The 25,027-nt window shown below is 39.2% G+C and overlaps 1 protein-coding gene across 3 annotated transcripts; it reads left to right on the top strand.

Annotated features, from left to right (window-relative positions):
* Window positions 1-1,152: 1,152 nt before the first annotated feature.
* Window positions 1,153-23,392, top strand: LOC117784033 (protein piccolo). Of its 3 annotated transcripts, none has more exons than XR_004617397.1 (10): window positions 1,153-1,226; window positions 3,227-3,616; window positions 16,320-18,806; window positions 20,066-20,229; window positions 20,297-20,419; window positions 20,894-21,562; window positions 22,322-22,476; window positions 22,547-22,685; window positions 22,745-23,000; window positions 23,063-23,392. XR_004617397.1 is itself a non-coding variant. In XM_034621631.1 (10 exons), exons 2-10 carry the CDS (start codon window positions 3,439-3,441, stop codon window positions 22,943-22,945), a joined length of 4,053 nt encoding a protein of 1,350 aa, XP_034477522.1. In that variant the 5' UTR covers window positions 1,153-1,226; window positions 3,227-3,438; the 3' UTR covers window positions 22,946-23,392. The 3 variants fall into 3 exon arrangements, 2 of the variants coding, with proteins under 2 accessions (XP_034477522.1, XP_034477521.1); XM_034621631.1 differs by having other exon boundaries at window positions 16,320-18,317; window positions 18,384-18,806; window positions 22,544-22,685; window positions 22,745-23,392; XM_034621630.1 differs by having other exon boundaries at window positions 22,745-23,392.
* The last annotated feature ends 1,635 nt before the right edge of the window (window positions 23,393-25,027 follow it).

Raw genomic sequence — 25,027 nt, 5'->3', positions numbered from 1 at the left:
ACAACAAGACTAAAAAACAAAACTTTCTTTTTTGCGCTACCTTTTGCCACTGTATTAAACTTAGTCTTCATGTTCCTCTTCCTCCTCCTCTTCGTCTTCGTCTTTGTCTTTGCCTTTGTTGTTGCCGTTTTGTCGTTATCGTTCTTGTTGTTGTTGTGGTTGCTTTTTTGCTATTGTTGCAAATTACGTGGTATTCGCGCTGTGAAATTTGTTGCAAGCATTTTTAATTTGTTTCGTGCACATGTATTTTCACTGTTAATTAAAATAAATGGCAAAACAAAACAAAACGTTGATTAAATTTAATAACATAACTGCACAAGGGCAGACTCCACTAATTGGCCAAGCAATGCGGTCCAACCGACTCCGACTTCGACTCCAACAACAACAACAAACACAGCTCGAGACAGTTGCAACTTTGTATCCGTGCCGGATGCAAGCCAAGTTGCTGTAATGAACTTGGCCAATGGCCATTAATCTGCCAGCAGGCAAACATTAACAGATTCATTCACTAACCAAATTTCTTGCTGTCCACAACAACAACAACAACAACAACAGCAACCTGTCCAACCCAATCCGACAGTCTGTTGACCAGTTAATGCCGGTCATACAGCCTACACATGTTTGCCATTGCAATGGGATCGGGATCGGGCTCGGGCTCTAAATTGCCTCCAACTCCAACTCCGCTTCAGCTCCAGCTCCAGCTGCAGTTCCAGCTTTACAATGTACTGTTAGTTGTTCCATTTTGGCGACGTTGCGCATTTGTGCCAATTTTTTATGCTTGGCCTCTACAAAGTTGTACAACACTGGTTACCCTCTTTCATCTGGGACTTGTCTTGGCTAGCGCTATCTGTAGATTTTGGTTTTCGATAATTTAAAGTTTACTTACATTCCTTGAAGCCACAAAACCGCATTTTTTTTTTGCATTCAACTTCATCGTCTTCGTCTTCGTCTGCCGTTGGCTGTCAAACGGCTTCAGTTCGCGTCACACTGTCCAAGTCCGAGTTGGAGTTGGAGTTAGAGTTGGGGTCCGACCATTATGCTTATAGAAATTTCAATTCGCCTCTTTTTTGCAGTTTGGCTTATTTTTTTTGGTGAAATCTGTGCAAAATGTAATTGAAAATAACGTGTGATAGACAGAAGAAATTACAAAAAGCAAATCCATCATAAAATCAATATAGAAACTTGTAAAACGTTTGGATTAATGATTGATATTGATTGTATTTGAGGTGAGCACTAACAATCATTACTAATAATAAAAGTCTCTTGTACAAAAATAACAAGTTTGTTGCCTAAGTCTTTTGTTTTGATGAAAGTTTAGAATAGTAAATTGTATGGGAAATGATTACTAATAATAAAACAATAACAAGTTTGTTGCCTAAGTCTTTTGTTTTGCTGCCAGTTTAGAATTGTGAATTGTGTGGCAAATGATTACTAATAATAAATGTCTCTAGTAAAAATATAACAAGTTTGTTGCCTAAGTCTTTTGTTTTGCTGCAAGTTTTGAATTGTGAATTGTATGGGAAATGATTGCCACATAAAGGAACCATAAAGCAGTGAGTTTCAGGCTTATGCAATTCGAGTCTTCGTCTTTCTTTTTGGCCAATATATCACCAACAAAAATCCCTTAACCGTTGTCTGTATTTTAAGCCGCACATGCAACATTTCGGTTTCGTTTCGTTTCGCTTACGCAATGCAACGAAACCCGCAGGCAGTCGAAAAATCATATGAGTCATTTAACTTGGAAGACAGCTCAACTAATTATGAACCAATGCAACACTTCCTCCCGTTCAAAAAGGCAGTCGAAGTCGTGTCTTCAGAATGTAAACAAGCGCAGCTCCAAAACCCGGCTCAACTCATTGGCCATGTTGACAGGCGGCTTTTGTCGGTGCGTGGGCAGCAATCAGTCATTGGAAACAAAATGGAGTCGTTTAATGACAACAACAACAACAACAACAACAATAACAACAAACGCCCACGATGAAAAGTGTTTGTTGTGGTTGCTCTTGTTGTGTTATTAAAAAAACTTTCTATTTCACTTGGAGCAGTCAAATTTTCAAGGTTCGGCATATGGAAAAACTTCCTGCACTCAACAGTGTAAACAATAACAACAGCAACAACAATAAAAGCAACAAAAACAATAACAGCTGCACTGCCAAAATGTTTTTCTATGACTCAACTTGGGTCTACACATGTCCAAGTCTCAGTTTTGGGTTTGGGTTTGAGTCAAAGTCGAAGTCGAAGTCGAAGTTGGAGTTTGTATCTTTGTATCTTTCGCTTTTTATTGTGTATCGTAATCGAGTTTCAAGTTTCGAGTCTTCGTTTCGACTCACGTAGCAACCTTTACTCCACATCTTTCCCTCTACATTTCTCTCTCTCCCTCTCTCCCTGTCTTTCTCTCTTTCGTACTTTCTGAGTGCTTTCACTTTCAGCTAAGGCTGAACTTGCAATTGTTTTGGTCGTTTTAACGATCGTTACTTGGCTTCTGATTAGCCGCTAATCGACTAAGCCAGGGCGCCTTTTTTAGTGATTGTTGTTGTTGCTGTTGTTGTTGTTGTTGCTGTAGCTGTTACAGCTATTGGGTAATCCAATGTGACTGTTACCATTCTGATCAAATATCAGTAAACAGTTTGCCAAGTTTGCTAATATACCAAGAGTTGATTTATCGGCTGTGTCTTTTTTGTGAGTTTCACTTTTCCTTTTGACACCTCTCTCAAATTGTGCTTAAACTTTCGCTACAGCAGCCAAGCAGCCGGGCCAAAAACTATTTGAATTTTTTTACATCAATCAAAATTAGCATTTCAATCACTTTTCGGTTTGGGTTCAACTGTTCAACCGTTCAACTCTAAAGGCAGTTGTCATATCTTATCTATGACATGACTTACATAAAGCTGGCTTAGAAAGCCACTCGACAAGTATTTTTTTGTCGTCAATTGTGGAGCACAGTCTTCTGACTTATATACGTATTTGTATTTGTTTGCCCTTTGCCTTTTGTTTGACCTTTTTTAGCTGACGTAATGCTACTTTTTTCTCTTTTGAGGCGTTTGCAGCTTAACTTAACACCGCTCAGCATTAAAGCAGCGACATTTTTTCGTTCTCAGGCGAATTTGGCAGAGTGTCAAACAAAAGACTTAAGCGACGAACTCGGGCATTGAATATATTTTTCTTATTTTTTTTTTTTTATTGCCCAAAGCTAACCAGCTCTTTCTCTATCTCAATTTCTTTGCAGCTTTTGAAAATATGTAAATCTTAAAATATCGTTCTGCTAATTAAAAGGCTAAAATGCCACACCAAAGTTCAGTGCAGCCGCAAGACATTGAACATCAATATTCTATTCAATTCAACACATATTGAAAATACCAAATCAACAATACATAACTGAAGCATAAAATACAGTGAGGCATTGTTAGCTGCCTAAAGACTAAAGAAATTTATGCGAAAATGCGACGAAAGCCACAAAAATTAACACAAACTAAACCATTAAGTAGAGGTGGCAACTCTGAAAATTCTAACAGCAGCTACAACAACTCTAACACCAAAATGCCAAGCTACCAGCGGAACATTTGGCACTTGTTGCTGTCAATTTCATTGCTGCTGCTGCTCCATGTTCACACAGCGGGTAAGTAAAGCTAAGAAGTAAAGAGAGACCTCTAAAGAATTTCACATAGACACATAATGCGAATTTTAATTGTTGACATTTGCACAACAGCAGCTTTCACAGTCAACAAACCTACAAGTAAACACAAAAAAAAAGAAAAGAATTTTGGCTACTAAGTAGTTTTTGGAATACTCTGCAAAAAAAGTGAAAAAACATGCTATATTTTATTCTACACCTTTCAGTGAAAAGTATTTCAATGTCTAACTTTCAATAAATAAATTGCAATTAAAAATTATAATTTTTTTTCTGCTGTCATTACAATATAAAAAAAAATGCATTCTGAAGCTGAGCACGAAAATATCTCGTGCTGTGTTGTCTTTCTTTTTTTCTCTTTAGAAAGCTAACTTTTGGTACATAATTTATTGGGCGTTACTCAGAATGAATAGATACATAAAGTAGATAGCTGGATGCTCATATTCATGCTCACACTCACGAGTACTCGTACTTGCCAAGTTTGTTTGTTTGGCTCAAAGTATGCCAACAACGCCGTCAGCACGCAGGTAGTCTGACTGTCTGTCTGTCTGACTGATAGCCTGACTGACACCCAAACACCCGTACAAACTCATACACTTGTCTTCCCAGTCAGCACAATCTTTGTTTCTTTTGGCATTTTAAAGTTATGCTAATTTTGTATTGCCTCCACATTTTTCAAAAATATACAGGTTTGACCCAAAAAAACTACGATCTGACATTCTTAGACCTTATTTGACAGGTGTTTGTGCGTGACATACATAAGTTACACTTTTTTATGGCTCATCTATGTGTCTTATAAGGGTTTAGTAGGGCTATTTTAATTATAACTCATGTCTATATCATAATGAATTATTTTTGTATGAGTTACTCCCATTTTTGCCATCTTTCTCTTCACTTTACCATCTAAGTCATAAGCTAGTGAAGAAATACTCCCATCTCTGTGTCATTTGGGGCATATTATACTATGTCTCAACTCTTGGTGAGGTGCGTCATTGCTTCGACGTCAGCTCTGCACATTCTTGTATTTGTCTTTCGCATTCGTTTTATTCGCTTGTTCATGTTGCATAATTGTGTAATGTGTTATTATTCATACCGGATTCATTGGCCTGGGCTTTACCTTTTTGTACCCTGTGACCATTACAAATGTGCAAAGCAGTGTATATTGGTTTCTCAGAGACTAAATGAGCTAGAGACTAGCAATTGGTATGTAGAGTTCTGGATATAAAATATAACTGCAATATAACGATCGATCCAAGATCAATATTTAGTAAGAAAAACTATTGTGTCTTTTGATATATTTTAGCGAATCTAACAGAATAGTCCTTATTACATCCTTTTTAGCCACACTGCACATTTAATATATAGTCTAAGTCTCTGTATGAACTACCCTAAAAAATTAATTAAAGAAAATTTAATTTAAGCTAACAAACCAATTGATTGGCTGGAGTTCATGATAATCAGTTCATTTGTTTATTTTAAGCCTAATTAAAATTTGTCAAGACGTGCTGTCTAAAAAGTTTTTGACTTAAAAGTTTATCTCGTTTATTATTGTATTATAAAATAAATATTCTCAGCGATGATCATATTTAAGTCCTCTTTGGCTGCTGCGAATAGGTTTAATTTGTCTTGTTTTTTAGCTTTCAAGACCAATTAAACCCATGCGAACTAATCTAAGAAAGTTCCACACTTTACAAAAATTTAGTTTGGAATAAGAATGCTTTGAAGTTCACGAATTATCGGTCGAAAATGAATTTTTAGAAGGAATATCTGCGGCATCTACTTGCCTAAACACAGGGTATCCTACTGTCGAGTGCGTTTAAATAAAGGCGCTTATTTAGTTTTATTAATATGCAGTTGATTGTGTGTCAATGCAAAGTGCGTGAAATGCGTGAATTGAATTTAATTAAAGACATTAATATACTCATTTGCCTTTTAGTTGGATAATAAGCTTTATCAGATTGTTGTGCAATGATTGAAAATCAAAGAGAGTCTTACAAAATGTGTGTATTAATTTGAATAATTGTACAAACAGAGAATGCTTTCTTCTGTGTCAGAACTTATAGTTCTAGCTGAGTTCTCTCAGGCTTTTATGCTGACTTCCAACAAAGCATAATGCATTGTTAGGCGCATTAGTGTATGCATTTTAATTATAAATCAACACTCAACCGCTGGCGGGAGCCGTTAAACTGCACCACATGAGCAACCACTGCAGTGGTTCTCAACAGATACCGCTGAATCAATTAAATCCAACTGCTTTACTGTTTACTGGGCCATTTAAAGCAAATGTGTTGGTATTTTCAAAGCAAACCTTTCATGCAGTTAATAAGCCTTATTAACATAGCAGAGTCGAATCTAGAAATTTTACATAAAAAAGCACACACAAGCATATTTAAAACGTAGCTGCATTCTTCATGGATCGCAAAAATTAGGTGAAGTGAAAATTATTTTTACAGCAGCTTAATTAAAAAAAAAATTCAAACGGCAGCGTCGGCCAATTGAGAATTCTTAAGCAGCTAACAGGTAACAACGGTACTAACGGGGCTCTGCTTGGGCTTTCGAATTTTAAATGCCAAAGAATTGAAATTCGTTTGGTGTGCATTGGAAAAGTGTCGCTCGACGAAGCGAAGCATCGACAGCAGCAACAATAACAACAATAACAACAACAGTAACATCATCAAGGTAACGCCATTAGAAAGCGTGATGAGTTTGTATATGCCTGTGTGTGTGTGTGTTTGTACCAAAAATCTATAAAGACAGCCCAAGCAAACAGTTAAGCAGCGAACTGAGTGCAATTCATCATTGGCTGCGATTTGATACGATCGATGGGTCGGCTTAAAGTCACGAGTCCCATTGACAACAATAACCTGTTGCATTTACACATTTTTTTTCTCAGGTATTTTCATTTTTCATTTTTCCTTTTGCCTTGTCTTCTTTTTGGAATCTCTGCTGCTGCTAAAGCTGCTTAAATTTTTCAGATTAGCTGTGCTTATTCCACACATTTATTTTGTTGTTTCCACGCTGCTTTTTGGCACATTTCGGTTACATGGCCCACTTGCAGTGCCAAGTGAAAGATGACAACCAAAGAGAAGCCGGAAAGAGCTAGAGGGGGGGCAGAAAAAAAATAAAAAAAAAAGTTTGTTACTTGGCCAGGAACTGAAGAAGCCGCAACGTTTCAAAAATTTATCGCGTTGCTTTTTATTGGGTCAAGCGGCAGGTTTTATTTGTTGCTGTTGCTCTTGTTGTTGTTGTTGTTGCATTCCTGGTGGGCCACAAGATGTTTGGCATGCTGATGCAATTAATTATAAAATTTTTACGTATACCCAAGAACAGGTGCGTTATCACAGTTGGCAGCTATTTCAGAGATTAATGACAGCTGCTTCAACAAAAAATTTATCAATTAATTTAAATCTAATTAAATTAAATTAAGATAAATTAGTATTATTATTTTCATAGTAAAATTCGTATTAATTTATATATTTTATTGTGTCAGCTATGTTGTGTTTAAATTTCAGCCTTCTAGCTCTTATGGTTTGGACCATTAGATCAGTCAGTAAGTGTTTTATATGTATATGTAGATTATATATTTTTATTAAGTTTATCTATAGTACTGCTAACTGTTTGCACATCATTCCAATCATAATAAATTTTAATGTGAAATTACAATTTCATGACAAAGATCAAATCAGTCACAAGTAAAGGAACTTGTATATATGTATGCATGCGTTACTCTCTTGTCCAATTAAGTTAAACGTTTCTCCACCCTTTTCATTCAATTAGATCTGAAGCTGTAGCTGTTGCCGAAGTCGTATCAATAACTGCATGCGCATACTCGTACTCGTACTTTCCCTTTCCCAAGCCACAGACACAGAGACAGACACAGACACAGAGACAGACACAGAGACATACACAATCAGAGTCAAAGCCGAAAATTGTACAATGAAATTCAGCACAACGAAAGTTGCCAGCCACATAACCATAACATATACACACACCCATAACAGCAGCTCGAACCCACAATTTATCTTGATTTCGGTTGGTCAAGTTCGTTCTTGGCCCTGGCCTCAACACGTTTAAGCTGAGGACTCGCAAATTGCACAAAGGCAGCGAAAAACCGCAACAGACTAAAGGAAAGACAGACAGACAGCTGGGACGGAATTAAAGTTCAGCTTTCTGCTGATGAAGCTGCAACTCTCAGGCAGACAGAATGTCTGTATGTGTGTGTGTATGTGAGTGTGTGTGTGTGAGAGATACAATTGAATGGTAATCAATGAAAACATATCGATATTTTTCAACTGAGAAACTGCTTGAATTGGAATTCTTCTCTTTTTGATTATTACTTTTTTTTTATATTTTTTGAATATGCCAATTTAATTTGGTCGACATTTACATATATGGCTGTATGGTATGTCCATATTGGCTTTCTTTCGCCTCGACAAAGTTGCAAAGACGCTGCGCAAAAAAAAAACAAAAGACTTAGGCAACGAACTTGGCTTTTTGACACATTCTGATAAAAATCAAAATTTCTACTGCTGCCACAACAATGACAAAAACAACAACATTGCTTTCATGTTTGTGTAGGTGCGACACCTGCTGGCCCAAGGCATGAAATTCGTGTGGCATGCAGCACAATTGGCTGACTGCGAAGTGGCAAGAAGTTCAACTTCAGCTTCGACACATAAAATGTGTAAAACTTGAAATAGAATGCCGTTAAATACGTGCAGTTATCTACAGACAGTCACACACACACACACACACATGCACACATACACACACAAAGAGTTAGCCTAATAAAAAGCTGTTTGACTGAGTGACTGACTGCGTCTCTGGCTAATATATATAAGCCGGTTCTCTGGGCCATTTGTAAAACGTAAACGTATTTTTTTTTCTTATTTTTTGTTCATCTTATAAGTTTGGCTTGATTGCTATTGCTTTTGAACTTGTCACTCGCCATGGAGAGTCACCCGTTTGTCCATATTGGTCGCAACTTGTTCCGTTTTCTTGAGGGGCACGTTGACACAGTTTCGCTCTGAGCTAGAGCGAGATGGAGACACAGAGAGAGACAGGAACAGAGCCAGAGACTGAGATACAAGAAATACGCTTTTCAATCAATAAATTTTGCGTTCTTTTAGCATTGAACTTGGCCAGAGACTCGACTTAAGTTGTATGTTGGTCACACCAACAACATCAAGAAGAACAGCAACAACGACAACAATTTGCGGCCAGTTGCGGATTTGCTTGGCGTCAAAGGGGGGCGTTTATAAAGTCGCTTGTTGTGCTCATTCTGTGCAGTGTATTTGCTCCATTTTGCTAGCATTTAATCAGCTTTAATTGTTCAATTAGTGGTCAGTATATGGAGCGCAGTCTCCTGATAGATACTTACTTACTCGTACAGTATGTATTGTTGTTGCAGTGCTTTAATGGTTCGATAAACTGCAATTTGAGGCTATTGACCTTTCAACCCTTTGGCACTACACAAATATTCGCTTTGCGTGTTTATATGAAAAGCAAATATTTCAACTATTCCCTGTTGTCTGCCTTCCTTTTTCATTCTACCTTCGACTCTTGCTGTCTAGCTAAGAAGATAAGCGATCTACACTAAATTGCAGCTAGTTCAATTTACAAGACACGATTGTTGCGCTTCTTCTTCTTCTACTTCTTCTTGTTCTTGTTGTTGTTTCTGTTGTTGTTGTTGTGTGTTCTTGGCCTTCCACTTACAGGCATTTGGTTGTACACTCCGAAAAATATGCCATCTTAAAATAAGGTAAATTAACTTTTATAATTTTAAGATTGCTGCTTATTAAAAATCTTAAATTAAGTATGAATCGATCTTTAATTTAGAATTTTGACTATCCATTCCTATGGCAGCTATCTGAAATAATAGTTCGACTTTAACCAAACTTAGTCAGAAAATATAAAAGCAAGGAAAAAAATAAAATCTAGAGACTCAATCTCTTTAAAATACCTCCAAAAAAAACAAAAAAGTTCTTTAAACTAAAACTAGTATAAGATAATTTTGTACTTAAGTCCTAAATCCAGCAGGCCCGGAAATAAAAATTTCTGTCAAACTTCATATAAAAAAACTTTGACAGGAATTTTTTCTGTACAAATTTGTCAAGAATTTTTTTTTGTTCTTTTGTAAATAAAGTTTGACAGGAATTCTTATTTCCTGGCCTGCTGGAGTAAGGTCTTTAAACAAATATTTTTCAAGATTAAAATGAACTTAAAAATAAAAATGTTTATTTTGTAACTAGTTTAAGATGTTTGTGTCTTTCAACTGTTGTGTGCTTTCAATATTTACAGACTTAAATTAAACCCAAATTTAACATAAAGTATTCCAGAAAAATCGAATTTTGAGATTTCCCAACTGACAAAAACCGAACTTGATGTAAGATGTTTCTTTTCAGTTTTAGAAGTATCAAACTTAGACAGCTTTTAATATCGAATATCCCCTCTTTGAGTATGGAAATATTGACTTGTTTTTTCTGAGTGTACTCGTATCTGCCTGGCATTTGCTGCCTATTAGTGGCTGCTTTGTTTTCCACTGGAATCTGTTATAGTTGCAAGTTGCCAGTTGCTGGGCTTTAATTATAAATATCAGACAATTAGGCTGTTAAGTGTGTCTATTATTTAGACTGTTTTGCAGGCGCTTATTCGCGGATGTGGATGTCCGTAACTTTTAACGATTCGTGCCAAGCCAAGCCTGGCCAAGACGGCGGCTAATAAATATTTCGGCTTAGACACGTATAGGAGCAACAAAATAAAATAAAAAGATCGTCGGCATCTGGCAGTTGCAGAGTCTACAAGTTGCAGCCAGAGACTGAGACCTTGATTAAGGTCATTCGCTTCTGCTGACACAATGGCTGCAGTTGCAGCTGAAGTTGCAGCTGAATTTGCAGTTGCTTTTGCTGTTGGCTCTGTGGATTGCATTCATTGCTTGGAAAATTAACATATCTAATTGCATGACACGCGTGGCAAATGCTTAAAACCATTTTATATGACACAGCACATGTTCATGGTCATCAAATCTACTATACAGCATCCAATCTCTTTAAGCGAAATTCTTCAATTTCACTTGAGCACAACAACAACAACAACAACAACATAAACAACAGTGATCTCTGTACTCCTCGTCATCGTCGTCACTTTGTTAATTGCAAACACTTTGGGCTTGAGTTTTTCCTAGACCAACGTACAACTGACAAGGCGACAACAGACGTCACTTTGGGTTCTTTCAGCAGACCACAAATAATAAGAAAGAAGCGAGAAAAAAGACGCTTTGATTGCTCAAGTGCAGTCAAAGTGAATTTGTTTGCCTTGTTAATGAATATCTGTGGGTTCGGCCTCGGCATGACTTTGCGCCAAACAAACAACAACAAAACAACACACAACAATGAAAAACCCAACAAATATTTATTACACAAACTTTCTTTGACTGACCATAAAACAGCATTTGCCTAACGCCCACCAAAGTTAACCAAGCGTTGCCAGCATCAATTAGCATTAAATCAAAATTTTAATGCCACAGTTTTAAGGCAGCTGCCAGCCACGCCTCTCTCGGTCTATAAAGACTATAGCGACGCTGGCGATATTTGAAAAGAAAGACGTGCTAAGACAACTTGTAATACTCGTATCTGTTTTCTAAGTGAGGCGTTGACTTCAGTTCTTTGACTTTGAGATGGGCATCTGTATCTGTATCTATACATGTGTGTGTGTGTGTGTGTCTGTATCACATCTTAAGCTGAACGTGAGCCCACGTTGCGCCTTAGGGCCAATGTACAACAATCTTATGAATAAATAGAAATCTGACAGAGAGCTCTTTTAAGCCGCATAAAATAGAATTGATTTGCTCAAGCTAAGATACTTTTTATTTGCCGCAGATAAAAAAAATATAATCAAATGTTGGCAGTTTGAAATTGCTTGTCGATTATGACAGAGTTACATTTAAAATTGATTCCGATCTAAGCCTGCGATCTGAAGTTTCTTTGATTAGTAAGCTTAAATAAATTCAACAAATTTATGATATTTTACCTATCTCTGATTTGGCAAAAATTACAAATAAATTGTGGCTCATATTTGAACAAAGGCTGGTAACCAAAAAAATGTTGTTAAAGATTTTGAGAAAGACTTAGATTCGGTTCGCGAACTGTTTTAAATACCCTAAAGTTGCAATCTTAGTTAAATTAAAAAAAAAAAAATATTTCCATTGCTATAATTTTTCGTGACTTAAATTTTTTATTATTATTTGAAGATTTCAATATGATTTATTTTTATCCGAAGTCTTAAATGCTTGCGTAACATTAATAACTTTTTAAACCACTTAAAATTCTTATTATTATTTTTGAAGATTTGAATATTATTTATTTTTATCCGAAGTCTTAAATGCTTGAGTAATATTAAAAACTTTTTGTATCACTTAAATTTTTTATTATTATTTTTGAAGATTTGAATATGATTTATTTTTATCCAAAGTCTTAAATTCCTGCGTAATATTAATATTATTTTTTGTGATCGAACATAGTCTTTTATTTAAGAAAGTGGTTCAGTTTAGGTTTAGATTTGCTGGGTAAATAATTTGCAGAGTTTGGCTTATGATTCGGTTCAGGAACCGAACCGGTTTTGCAAAGTTCGGCTTAAAATCGCTTTCCAGCCTTGATTTGAACACAAAAAACTTTTCTAAATATGTCACTTCTTCTTTTTTGATGTTTACGAAATATGAAAAACACCAATTTTGTATTAAATTTTATATTATTTATTAAATAATACCTAATTTTCTTTTTCTTTTTTTTTTTATTTAAACACCAATTTTATATTACATTTTATTTTATTTATTAAATAATAGCTAGTGAAATTCGAGTGCAATTGTGTCGTATTAACACTCTCCTCGCACCTCACTTGAGTGTTGCGTAATCAAAGACATTAGGCAGACATTACGGAGCACTTACTGGCTGCCAAATTAAGTGAGTTGACAGCTCGAGCAGACTGAAGACATACGCTGCGTATGCGTAATGCTTGCGTACGTGTCTTAAATATCGAAATCAAATATTTGTTGCATTTCATAAGCGTGGAAAATGTAATTATTGTCGCTAGCTCTTTTTATTTTGGTTAACACTGTGTACTATAAGTATGTTTCTGTGATTGTGAAATAGCTCTTGTATTTTATAGTATAATTTGATAGAGCTGAGCAGTGCAACGGCTTAGAAATAGAAAGTGATTGCTTGTCGGGCGACTGCCGGCAATTTGGAGGCGCTGAAAATGGCAATTTGGTGCCGCGTGTGGGTTACGAGTGGTTGCCTGCAGTCTGAGTGGAGGCTCGAGTCCCAATCTGTGTATCGAGACTCCAACTGAGACGGAGATTCGTGCGCCTTCTGTCCTGTCCTCGACGTGGGCTCAAGTAGCGTTTAAATTAGTGTAGGCAAGCGCTGGAACTAATGACTCTCTTGTCGTCGAAGTTGTCATCGTTGTTGTTGTTGTTGTTGTCAAGAGTTGAAGTCATGCCTTTGATCTGGTGCATTGAACTCTATAGTTATCTGGTCAAACCTTTGGGAGTTGCCAGCTTCTCAAAAAACAAAAAAAAAGAAGAAAAAAAGTAGACAGCAAATTAAAGTTTTACTTTCGTTGTCCGTGAAAGTGTTGCATGCCACAGATTCAATTTTGAAATTGTGTTACACTTACCACTCCATGTTGCCATTGTAGTTGCTCAAGCTGTTGTTGTTGTTGTTAGAGCCGGCAGCAATGTTTTCGACTTTTACCTTGCAACAAATTCAATTTTGTATCAATAATAGCGAAAAAAATATGTTGAAAAACAAGTGGAAATTGCAAGGAAAGTGAAAATGCGTTGCTCAATCATATACAGTATTTATGGGCAATGTTTGTTTTTGATCATTTCTTCTCGCTTTAAAGGAAGCGCTAATTATATCAGACAATGTTGTTTATATAGAAAGTGAAATGAATAACAAATAATATTTGAGTAATCAATCAGTTTGCTTTGATCTACTTTTGTATTTAACGCATGAAGGTGAAAGTAAAATGTGTGCCAAATTTTAATCAGAAATACCTTAACAAAAACCAAACCACAGCGTAATTGGGTTAAGCTCAATAACTAAACGTGTTTGTACGTGTCGTGTCGTGTCGTGTGAATTATGAGTGGCATCATAAACCTAAAATCATATAAAACTGGTTGTCAGCCAGTCTTCTAGTCTTCTAGACTTCAAGCCCTCAAAATACCACAAGCATCCCGCTAATATGTCAGCTAAACATTTGCATTGTCTGCCAGCCTGCCTGACACAAGCTCTTGACACCTGTGCGGCTCCAAAAACAAATACGAGTCTGTGCAATGCGCGAGAGTGAAAAGAATACAAAAGACTTAAGACACAAACTTGACATCGACTCCAAGAGAGTCCCAGTGGAAGCTGTAGTCCCAGTCTATGTTGCCGGGGGCAAGTCAACGATCGTAGCCATAAATCACGAGAGCCGCAGAGCAAAAGAAGCAGAAAGAAAGCAAAGAGCCAAGAGACTCAAACTCTGCAGAGTGTGTGTGGTTAGAAAATTGGTAAGATATTATATTGAACACACTGGGGGGGGAGTTAGTTTCACACTCACCCACTCAAAAGCAAGACGAAGCTTAGATGGAGTGGGTCAAAGTTGAAGAAGATCAGCAGGTGTCAATTTCATGTAGCATTCTCTAGCTAAGTAGACTGTCTAGGTTTTTGAAAAGAAAGCACTTTAAATAACTGGAAATAAGTGAGAGACTTGAATGCGTAGAAAGCAAATGCACTTGTCTAAAACTATCTTATAAGCATTAATATTTTCTCTAAATTTAAATTGAAATTCCTAAGCTTCAAACCTGCCATTTGATGTTTGTTTAAACTGAAAGTATTAATTGTAATCATTAAATTATAATTGTTTAATGTTTTTTTTTTGCTTTCGAAGAGTATTTCAGAAAGCATTTTAGTTTTTAAGTCATCGCATCTTGTATTTTGCCAGTTTTTAAACTTTTTAACTATATTTTGGAAAGATATTTTGCTATCCTCATACTAGTAATGTTATTTTATTGCATTATTCTGAATATTTTCTCATTTTTCATAACAATTATAGAAGTATAATTTCTATACTTTACATTTCCTTTGTATTTCAAAAATGTATTAAATTTTATACATATTACTTTTCTCCATTATAAAAAAGAATATGATCAAATATTCAATCATTTCATTATTTAATAATTTTTGATTATATTTATTTATTCTGTTGCACTATTCTGAATATTTTCTCATTTTTACCACAACTATAGAAGTATAATTTCTATAGTATATATTTCCTTTGTATTTAGAAAATTCTTCAATTTTCATGCATATCTCTTTTCTCTATAATAAACAAGAATATGATCAAATTTTCAATCATTTCATTGTTTAATAATTTTTGTTTATATTTTTTTATTCAGTTGCACTATTCTGAATATTTTCTCAATTTTCACCACAACTATAGAAGTATAATTTCTATAGTATATATTTCTTCAATTTTCATACAAATCTCTTTTTTCCATCATAAATAAGAATATGATAAAATTTTCAATCATTTCATTATTTATTAATTTTTATTATATTTATTTATATATTTTATAGTTTTGATGTTGCTTTTAGATTTTTTGACTTTCATTAAAGGTATATCTGTCTTATAACTATAACAAATCAGATTGTAATCAAGTTCTTAGCAAGTTTTTAGAATTATATCTTAATTTTTCAATGCGTCACATATCTCTAATCTTTTTTATCGTTCTGCTGTGGTATTTAGATTATTATCTAATTTTCACTTGGAGTTTGAAGAATATTTCTTCATTGTATCTCAAAGTGTGTGTGTGTGTGTGTGTGTGTGTGTATCTTTTAAGTAGCTCAGCTCTTGCATGCAGGCGATGTGTTTTATTTTGCAGCAATGCGAATAAGTTGGCATCTTTTCAACGCTTCACGTAGCAATTTGTGAAATTCTCGTCTTTCGGCTCCAACGGTCGTCAAAGTGGGAGTTAGCTGTGCAATTGTGCGAGCAGATGAAACACAAAGGGGTTGGCAAAGGCAAATGCCTGGGGAAATGTAATAAGTAATAAGGCTTTACAATTGTAACAGATACGCAGAGTTTTTCAGCCTTGGCTTCAAAAGCCAACCCGTAATTTCAGATGTCGCCAGGCATGTGGTTAGAGATACTATAGATATGTATGCAGAGCCAAAAACAAATACGAGTCTGTGCAATGCGCGAGAGTGAAAAGAATACAAAAGACTTAAGACACAAACTTGACATCGAAAATAAATGATGCCTGCCAGCTGAAGACTGAGACTGAGACTGAAGACTGAGACTGAAGACTAAGACTGAAGACTGAAGACTGAAGATTGAGACAGAGATCGCTCTCTGGTTTTGGATTTCTAAGAAATGCAAATGTGCATATTATATGGTTACGAGTCCACAATGCGACATGTGTCTGTGTGTGTGACACTGACAAAGACAAAGACAAAGCACAGGGCTGTGCCACATGTGGCATGTGGCATGTGGCAGGTGGGGCACAACTGAAAAGTGAAACCGCCTCGCTTTTGTTTTGGCAACGCATCCGATTCTTTCCTCATAATAATTAGCGAAATTGAAGCATTTTTGTTTCAAGAATTTCACCAGCGAATTTTTAACTGTAACTTTTTCTTTTTCCCTCCTCCAGTTGCCCAGCACGATGACATCTCACAGATCTCGCCCAAATCCAGCAGCCATAACTCGGCGCTGCGTTGGAGCATTGAGAGCACCATGACGGACGCGAACACCATGCCGGAGAGGGAGCAATCCCAGGCACAGGTGGAGAACGAGACGCGGGCACGAGTGGAACGCTCCGCGTCACCCATTCTCCACGAGCAGCATCATCCTGGTCCCAACGATGTCAACTACAACGATAAGGATGTTTCGGCCGGACGTTACTTCCACTACAACATCAAGCCGACGGGCACCTATGACAACCAGGAGGAGCAACAGCAGCCGGAGCGCACACAGCGCATGAGAGCGGGCAAAACCTTGACTGAGAATGGTAGCAGCAGTACAGTTGGCTCCAGTTCCAGCTCCAGCTCCACCGAGCAGCCTTTTTTAGTGCGAGGGGACCTGCGACCGCCTACGTCGGGGTCCCCTATCAGCCCGAGTCCGAGCAGTACTGCCACCTCGATGGCGGTGGCCAGTGCGACGCAGGCGCCGCATAGTGCCCGGCAGAACGGCAATCCGGACATCCAGGACATCATCACGGGCATTGTGAAGCTGCTCAATGGCAATGTGAATGTCCATGCCAACACCCAAGGCGTGCGTCGTCCAGCGGCGAGTCGCATCAACAATCGAGGACCGCCCAGGATTTCGGAGGTGCAACCCATGCCCATTGACTACGAGGCCCAGAAGCCGGGCACATCGATGCGACCGCCGCCGTATCCGTTCGACCGGCCCGAGCGACCCTTCATTACGGGCGTGCCCATTCCGGAGCAGATTGTGCCCGTGCGTCCGGGATTCGTTAGCAATCGACCGCCTTGGTATCGCAACAAGCCACGCCCACCGATCACGACGAGCGTCAACGGCAGTCGACGTCCCCTGCCACAGTATCATCCTGCCCAGCCTGCACCACACTTGCTGCCTTCCCCGCCGCCAGAGCCGGAACCAGAGCCGGAGCCGGAGCGAGCGCAGTCGGAGGACGCCAAGCAGCCGGATCAGGAGCCGGAGTTGGCTTCCGATGTGCCGGATGCAGTGCAGCCGACGGACACCACCTACGACTCGGAGTTCTCCAACGAGGACGCCAATGCGCAGTACATTGAGGTCTCCGACCAGGACACCGACGGCGGTGGCGAGGTGGAGGATGAGCTGCAGCCACCACCCGAACCCACGCCCACTGCGCCGGCCAAGGAGCATGCAGCGAAGAAGAAGCACAAGCCAAAGCCCAACCACGGCGAGAAGAAGAAGCCACAGGCGGAACATGAGGGTTACACCACCATCATTGAGACCAGCTCGGTGGTTAACACGGTCATGGGCATGCCCTCCAGCTATGTGCCCATGTCCATGGACAGCGGAGAGAGCATCAGCCACGATTTGGATCCCTCCACCGAGGAGGTCATCTTCATGACGGCCAATCGCACGCCCGGACTGGATGCAACCACCACAAGCACTGTGACCACATCGAGCAGCATTCAAACGCTGCCGCTGAGCGAGTTGCCAGCTGTGGATGCCATTGCACCCACGTCCAATCTAGCCATGAGCACCACTAGCACCACCTCAACCACCACCACCACCTCCACCTCCACCTCAACCACCTCAACTACCACCTCGACTACCACCACTGAAAAAGCGCCAACTGCCAATGTCAATGTCCCGACGCCCAATCCATCTGCTCCGCCCGCCTCCTATCATCCCCGTCCCGGCATTGTGCTGGACGATCCCGAGTTCAAGCCAGGCGGCAGGCCACGCCCCCCGCCGCCCCGTCCAGCAGCACCACAGCAGCCCATACAACCCACACGCCAGCATCTGCCACCCGGCTATGGTGAGATCTTTGATGTGACGCTCTCGGCGATCCAGGGACCTGGACCAAAGGGCAGTGGCTCCCAGCAAACGATCAACATCAAGCCATATGGCGCGTATGGAGCGGGAGCAGCTGGAGCGGGACTTGGACCACAGGCGGACATTATAGTGTCGGCATCAGGTGACGAAGGCTTCGTCTCAATCGATGGCAAACGCACTTACATCAATCTATTTGGTGATCCCACAGATCCGCCCGCGGGCTCCACAACGCCGGCCACACGCTTGCCACAGCTGCCGGGACAGGCGGCCACAGGCAATGATGCTGCTGGTGTTGGTGGTGGTGCTAGTGGTTCGGCTATACCCAATCATGCAGTCACACAGAGCAGCGGTGGTTATGTGGTGCCCGAAACGGAGATTGTCGAGCTGCAACCACAGCCAGGCACAAGCCAGGGACACGGAACGGCACACGGATCAGGACAGGGTCAGAGTAAGCCAGCGACAGCCTCCACCACCAATGCGGGACCCACTAGACCACATTATCGCCAACGACCCACACAACCGCCCGTCAGAATCGACACCTGCATCGTGGGCGATGACTCCACCTGTGATCAGGCCCAGCACGAACACTGCAAGACGGACAACGGCGTCTCCAGCTGTCACTGTCGACCAGGTGAGTGGGAAGCTGTAGGAGGTATTGCAAAACTTACTAACTAACTGACTATATATTTATAGCACATTGTCTCAGCTATGTTGTGTGCAAATTTCAGCCTTCTAGGTCTTAGGGTTTGGTGAGTCAGTCAGTGAGTGAGTCAGGACAAAGATTTGTATTCAATACATCAGCATTTCACAATCTCCTAGCCTTCTCTAATCGGCATAATTTTACTTTTAATCCTAGGTCTTATGGTTTGGCCTGTGCAGTGATCAGTCAGTGAGTGAGTCAGGACAAAGTGTTATATGCAATTTCATTTCACAATCTCCTCGCCTCCTCTGATCGGCATAACTTTACTTTTAGTCCTAGGTCTTATGGTTTGGCCTGTGCAGTGATCAGTCAGTGAGTGAGTCAGGACAAAGTGTTATATGCAATTTCATTTCACAATCTCCTCGCCTCCTCTGATCGGCATAACTTTACTTTTAGTCCTAGGTCTTATGGTTTGGCCTGTGCAGTGATCAGTCAGTGAGTGAGTCAGGACAAAGTGTTATATGCAATTTCATTTCACAATCTCCTCGCCTCCTCTGATCGGCATAACTTTACTTTTAGTCCTAGGTCTTATGGTTTGGGCTGTGCAGTGATCAGTCAGTGAGTGAGTCAGGAAGATTTGTATTCAATACATCAGCATTTTACAAACTCCTAGCCTCCTCTGATCGGCATTACTTTACTTTTAGTCTTAGGTCTTAGGGCTTGGGCTGTGCAGTGATCAGTCAGTGAGTGAGACAGGACAAAGATTTGTATTCAATTTCATTTCACAATCTCCTCGCCTCCTCTGATCGGCGTAACTTTACTTTTAGTCCTAGGTCTTAGGGTTTGGGCTGTGCAGTGATCAGTCAGTGAGTGAGTCAGAACAAAGAGTTGTATTCAATACATCAGCATTTTACAAACTCCTAGCCTCCTCTAATCGGCATTAGTTTACATTTAATAAGCTGAGGTTTTCCACTTCTATTTATTTGTAAAATTAAACCCAAATTTGTCCAAGCTCAGTTAATTATTATCAAAGAGTTAATTTTGATTTAATATCAATGAATTTCTGGTCAAATAATCTTGCAGTTAGTTAACATAGACTTTCAACAGGATTAAGTAATAGATATAATGATAAAATGTAACTGAATGAATCAAATAATTTAATGAAAACCAATTAACCTCTGTTCATTTAGGAACCAAACAATTTTTAGCTTAACTAAATTCAAATTAATACCCATATTTCCATTTTTCAGGTTACTCACGTCGCAAGCATCGGGAGCCTTGTCGTCGTGTGATCTCCTTCCATCTGGGCATGCGAGTGGATCGCATCTATGAGCATCGCATCGTCTGGGACAACAAGCTATTGGATCGAAATAGCGAACCCTTTGGACAATTGAGCTATGAATCGGTTCGAGCGGTAAGCAGCTGCAGAAACAACTTAATGATCATTAAACTGATGCATAATTCATTATCTGCACATGCAGCTGGACTCTGCCATGTCGATGACACCTTACTCGGATGAGTTTATGGAGGCCAAGGTGAACAATATATATCGAGGTGATCCCAATCTGGGCGGCAGTGGCGTCTATGTCAATCTGACACTGAAGGTGAGTTTGCAACGATCTCGATTTTATAAGATTTATCAGGAAATAATATCGGTACAGGTAGCAGAACCGTTAACCGAATTTAACCGTTTCATTTAGAGTAACGGAGCCGCAACTATAACTGAAATAAATAATTTTTGAAAAACCGAAACGTTTTTAAATGTTTTCTTGGTTTCTTTTACAAAATAACTTAAAATTAAAGTTAGGCTTATCTCGATAAAATACGTACATAATTATAAACAAATCTGTTCTTATCAGGGATGCCACAGAAATAGAAACCAACCGAAAATCTTCCAAAATTCCATACATTTTTGGGAGATTTTTGTTTTGTTTTCTAATATTCTATTTGGTTATTTAATTGTTATACCGGAACCGAAAGGAATTAACCGAATTAGAAGCTATTAGCGATGTATTAGTTTCGTTTTTTTGTTTTAGTTTGATTTCCTGAGATTTATTAAACCCTTGCCTTTCTTTCAGCTGGATGAGAGCGTGGAAACATTGCGTCCCAATCTGCGCAGCGATGTGCAGAAGCATCTGCTGGGCGTGCTCCATCGTCGCAACAACAACATCGGCAACTCCGTGCTGTATGTGAGCTCTCCCGAAGGCGCCGTCTCGGCGTTGCACGATCTGGATGAATGCCAGTCGCCGGAACTGAACGATTGCCATGCGAGTGCCACGTGCAGCAACAGCTGGGGCAGCTTCCAGTGTGTGTGTGAGGCGGGATTACGCGATCCTTGGGCGGATCAGCCGCAGCGTGCGGGACGCGAGTGTCAGACATGTCCGGATGCCTATTGCAACAATCGTGGCAGCTGCAGCTACAACGAGGAAGGCACTCAGAACTGTGCCTGCGACTCCAGTCACTATGGCGCCCAGTGCGAGATCGACGGTGAGGTATTGGGTGTGGCTATTGGCGCCTCTGTGGCAGCGGTGATCATCATTGTGCTGACCCTGGTGTGCCTTATCATGTGGTCACGTCGCTGGCAACGGGAGCAGAAGAATGCCATGGGCTCACCGGTGTTTGGTTACATGAACACGGCACCACTGAAGTCGGCGGGTCTGCCACAGGCGGGCTACCAGGTGACCCTGGAGGATCGCATGCGTTGGGCACAGATAGCCGATGTCATGGCCCAGACAAATCACTACGGGGTGAGTTCGTTTTAAGATTAATCAGTTGCAGTTGATTTATATACCCGTAACTTTAAAAATAAGTAGAAGGGTATATTGTATTCGTTGGAATGTATGTAACAGGGAGAAGAAAGCATCTCCGACCCTATAAAATATGTATACACTTGATCAGCATCAACAGCCGAGTCGATATAGCCATGTGTGTCTATCCGTCTGTCCGTCCGTCTGTCCCTGTGAGCGCCTAGATTTCAGAGACTAAAAGAGATAGAGACACCAAACTTTCACCAACAGACTCCAAATGCGTTGGAGCAGTTCAAGTTTGTTTTCAATTTTTAACACGCCCCCTTCCGCCCCCGAAAATCGGAAAAAACCATCTGCTCATCTGTATAAACAAAAGGATCTCACAGACTAAAAAAGATAAAGTAACCAAATTTGGCACACAGATTTCTATAGACCCCACGCAGATCAAGTTTATTTCAAATTTAAGCCACGCCCCTTTCTGCCCACACAAATCGCGAAAAACCACCACAACCACTCTTTTTAAGATTATACAGTTTTTATGGTAAAAAACGTTATCTATTTATATTATCTATATTCTCACTTAACCGCAGCAAGATCGAACAAGTTGAACGGGAGTAATAGCTAACCAAAGTTATTAATAAACTTATTTTTTCAATACAATCACCCAAAAGTATGCAGTAGTTTTAATAAGAGAGTGATTTCTTTAAAGTACTTTTAAATGATCCTTTCCCGCTTGTTAATTATTTATTTATTTCCCAGGCGGAACCTATTGGACCCACACGGCCGTCGTCGGCCATGTTTGCCTATCCGAATCTCGGTGGCATTGGCATGGGCACAATTGGTGGCATGTCGCTGCAGAGCACCATGCAAATGCATCCGAGCGCCAGTCTGGCGCCTCCAGTGCCATTACCCAGGTCTGATACTCCCACTCGCTAATTATTTGCCCACAAAATTGTTGACTCTCTTTTTAACTGCACTTAGAAGACTTGGCCTGGGTCCACGTGCAAATGGAATGCGCACTCTGGAGAATTCCAGCTCCAGTGAGGAGGAGGATCGCGCCGATCTGCTGGGTCGTAACTTTCAAGTGCCACGCCCAAAGAGTCGCAGTAATGGCAGCATTGCGGTAAGTTGTCGATTCTTCTGGCATTCTTTTTTTTCATCTTTTCTTTTTGCTCATTTTAGAATCAGTCGGGCATCTACTATGACGTGGACTACGAGCCCTCTGGCAATGGCATCGGCAACACCAGTGTCGATCATCTCTATGGATCGCAGAATCAGTCGGTGACACACTCGTCGGGCAACAATCATATACCCGGTCCACAGGGTATACCCATGAGCACCTACACCTCGGGCCGTGCGCCCAGCAGTTACTACATGAAGTGAGATCTTCCACACCGATCTTCTATTCCAGTCCCCGTCTTAGTTCTTCAAAGAGCCTGTAAATATGCAATCTACGAGTAGTTTAGTTAAGTAGACGCCTAAAACACTTTTCCACTGCAGTCTCTGTTCAAGACATTAGGGGGATTCCCCTTTCGGAATTTCGGACTTTTGACTGCAGCTGAGACGCGTTTTCGTGCATCCCACAAATTAAAGACTAAGCTTATAAATATCACAGAGATACGAGTCCGAGTATGAGAATAGTTTAATGCAATGTAAACGATCACTAATCATTACTTTTAATCATAATAATTATTTAAATTATTTTCCCTCTAGATCTAATTAAAATTCAATTAAAAGTCAAACAAAACAAGCATTAGTATTAAGCGGTCTATCTATTTGTTAAGTTCAAATGTGTGTGAGTGTAAATATAAATAAATCAATAAAAGCATTAATGTAATTCAACAAAACAATTTATTAATTACTATATTTCGTAATATGACAAAATGGCTAAAAGAGACTATTAATTGTTCTGAATATTCTTTTAATTCAAAATCTATCTTATTTTCTTTTTTAATCAAACGTCTGAAATTCAAAAAGTAACCGCCTATCGGCTGCTTTCAATGCTTCTCAAACTGTAAGGCCAACAGTGAGTTTGTCTCACTCTAACACATAGTTTGCAGCGCTGTTGCTTACCAACTTAAACTCAACGCGTGTGAGCGAGACAACAGCTAATTACGTTTTCTCCAGTGTTGTAAAATTGCTCTTTAACTTTGGCGCTTTTTTAAATAAATTCAAAACTTTATTGTTGTCAAATTTTAATTACAGTGCAAAATAATTTACTGCCAGCTGAATTGCCATTTGAATTATCTAACAACTTATTATTTACAATCCAATAACAATAATAAGCATACATAGCAACATTTGCATTTTTTTTGAGTATTTATGACAATTTCACTTTTCTTTTTGTTAAAAGAAAACGAGACCTGATGATTTATGAGTGTCGGTAGTTGCTTTGGTTCACACGCATAAATAAATTAAAATTATTAGAAAAAGAAAATGAAAAGTGTCGAGTGTAGAGTGTAAAGTGTGTGTTGCGTGTTAAGAGTCTAAGAGTGACCGCTGCTTGGAGGTGGAGTTGGAACTCTTGCTTTACGGGCGTTGTGATGCAACAATTCCCGCACAGGTGGTAACTGGTAATTGGTAACAGGTAACTGGTAACTGGTAACCGCCATGATCATAAACAATGAGCGTGCACAAATCTTGACCCCATCAAAAATGCTGCGTGTAGCATTTTTAATGATGTAGCCTAAAGTCTACACTGATAGTAAAAAAACGATCTAAAATCAAGAATTTGGTCTAAAAAATGCGTCAGGTGCATAAAATTCATAAAATAAGAAAACACATCTTGTTTCAAATAAAACCAAGTTCTTATTATAAGAATAAATTTTCTTAAAATGTAAGTCAACAAATAACAAAAAAATGGGATTTTTTTTATAATTTTATAGTTCTTCTCATTTGTTTTTAATTTGATATACAATAAAAACATTCTTTTCTGACTTGGTAATTTAATAAAATATAAATTTCTTTACTGTGTTTTTTTTTTTTTTTTTGGAAAGAGACTCGAAAACGCGCGTATTATCAACTATTATATGACAACTAAGTATATGACCTACTTATACTTATCTAACAGTTTAAGATTTTTATTCTCATATTAAAAATATTGTTATTATGAGTAATTCGGTCTTAAAGTGGTTTTATTTTAAGAATAAAATATTTTAGATGAATGTTGTTGATTTTAGAAGTTGTTCTTTTTTTCAGTGTACACTGTACAGTCTCCATTATGCAGTCCTTGCTTCTCCAGCGGGTGGCCTGTCAAAACTCCCGCATTATCGGCAGATCAACACGTTCAATCATCACAGTAACATATAACCATCAAATCCATTTCAAGTCATCTTTTAGCTATTAGCTGGCTAATGTCTTGAGTTTTGTGATGCGTTTGAAGTTCAATGCCGTTGAGGGGGAGGGGGGCATCAAAGCGTCGGCATCCACTAATTAATCGACACCTTCGAGCTGAGCTAAAGCTTA

The sequence above is a fragment of the Drosophila innubila genome (genome assembly GCF_004354385.1).
Source record: "Drosophila innubila isolate TH190305 chromosome 2R unlocalized genomic scaffold, UK_Dinn_1.0 1_C_2R, whole genome shotgun sequence".
Lineage (NCBI taxonomy): Eukaryota > Metazoa > Arthropoda > Insecta > Diptera > Drosophilidae > Drosophila > Drosophila innubila.
This window is presented reverse-complemented; position numbering and strand designations above follow the sequence as displayed.

Excerpts from the sequence above, each read along its gene's own strand:
- LOC117784033 (XM_034621630.1), top strand. The coding sequence starts at position 3,439 with ATGCGACGAAAGCCACAAAAATTAACACAAACTAAACCATTAAGTAGA. Across the intron at positions 20,230-20,296 it reads GCTATGAATCGGTTCGAGCG|CTGGACTCTGCCATGTCGAT; the intron begins GTAAGCAGCTGC and ends CTGCACATGCAG. Across the intron at positions 22,477-22,546 it reads CCTCCAGTGCCATTACCCAG|ACTTGGCCTGGGTCCACGTG; the intron begins GTCTGATACTCC and ends TGCACTTAGAAG.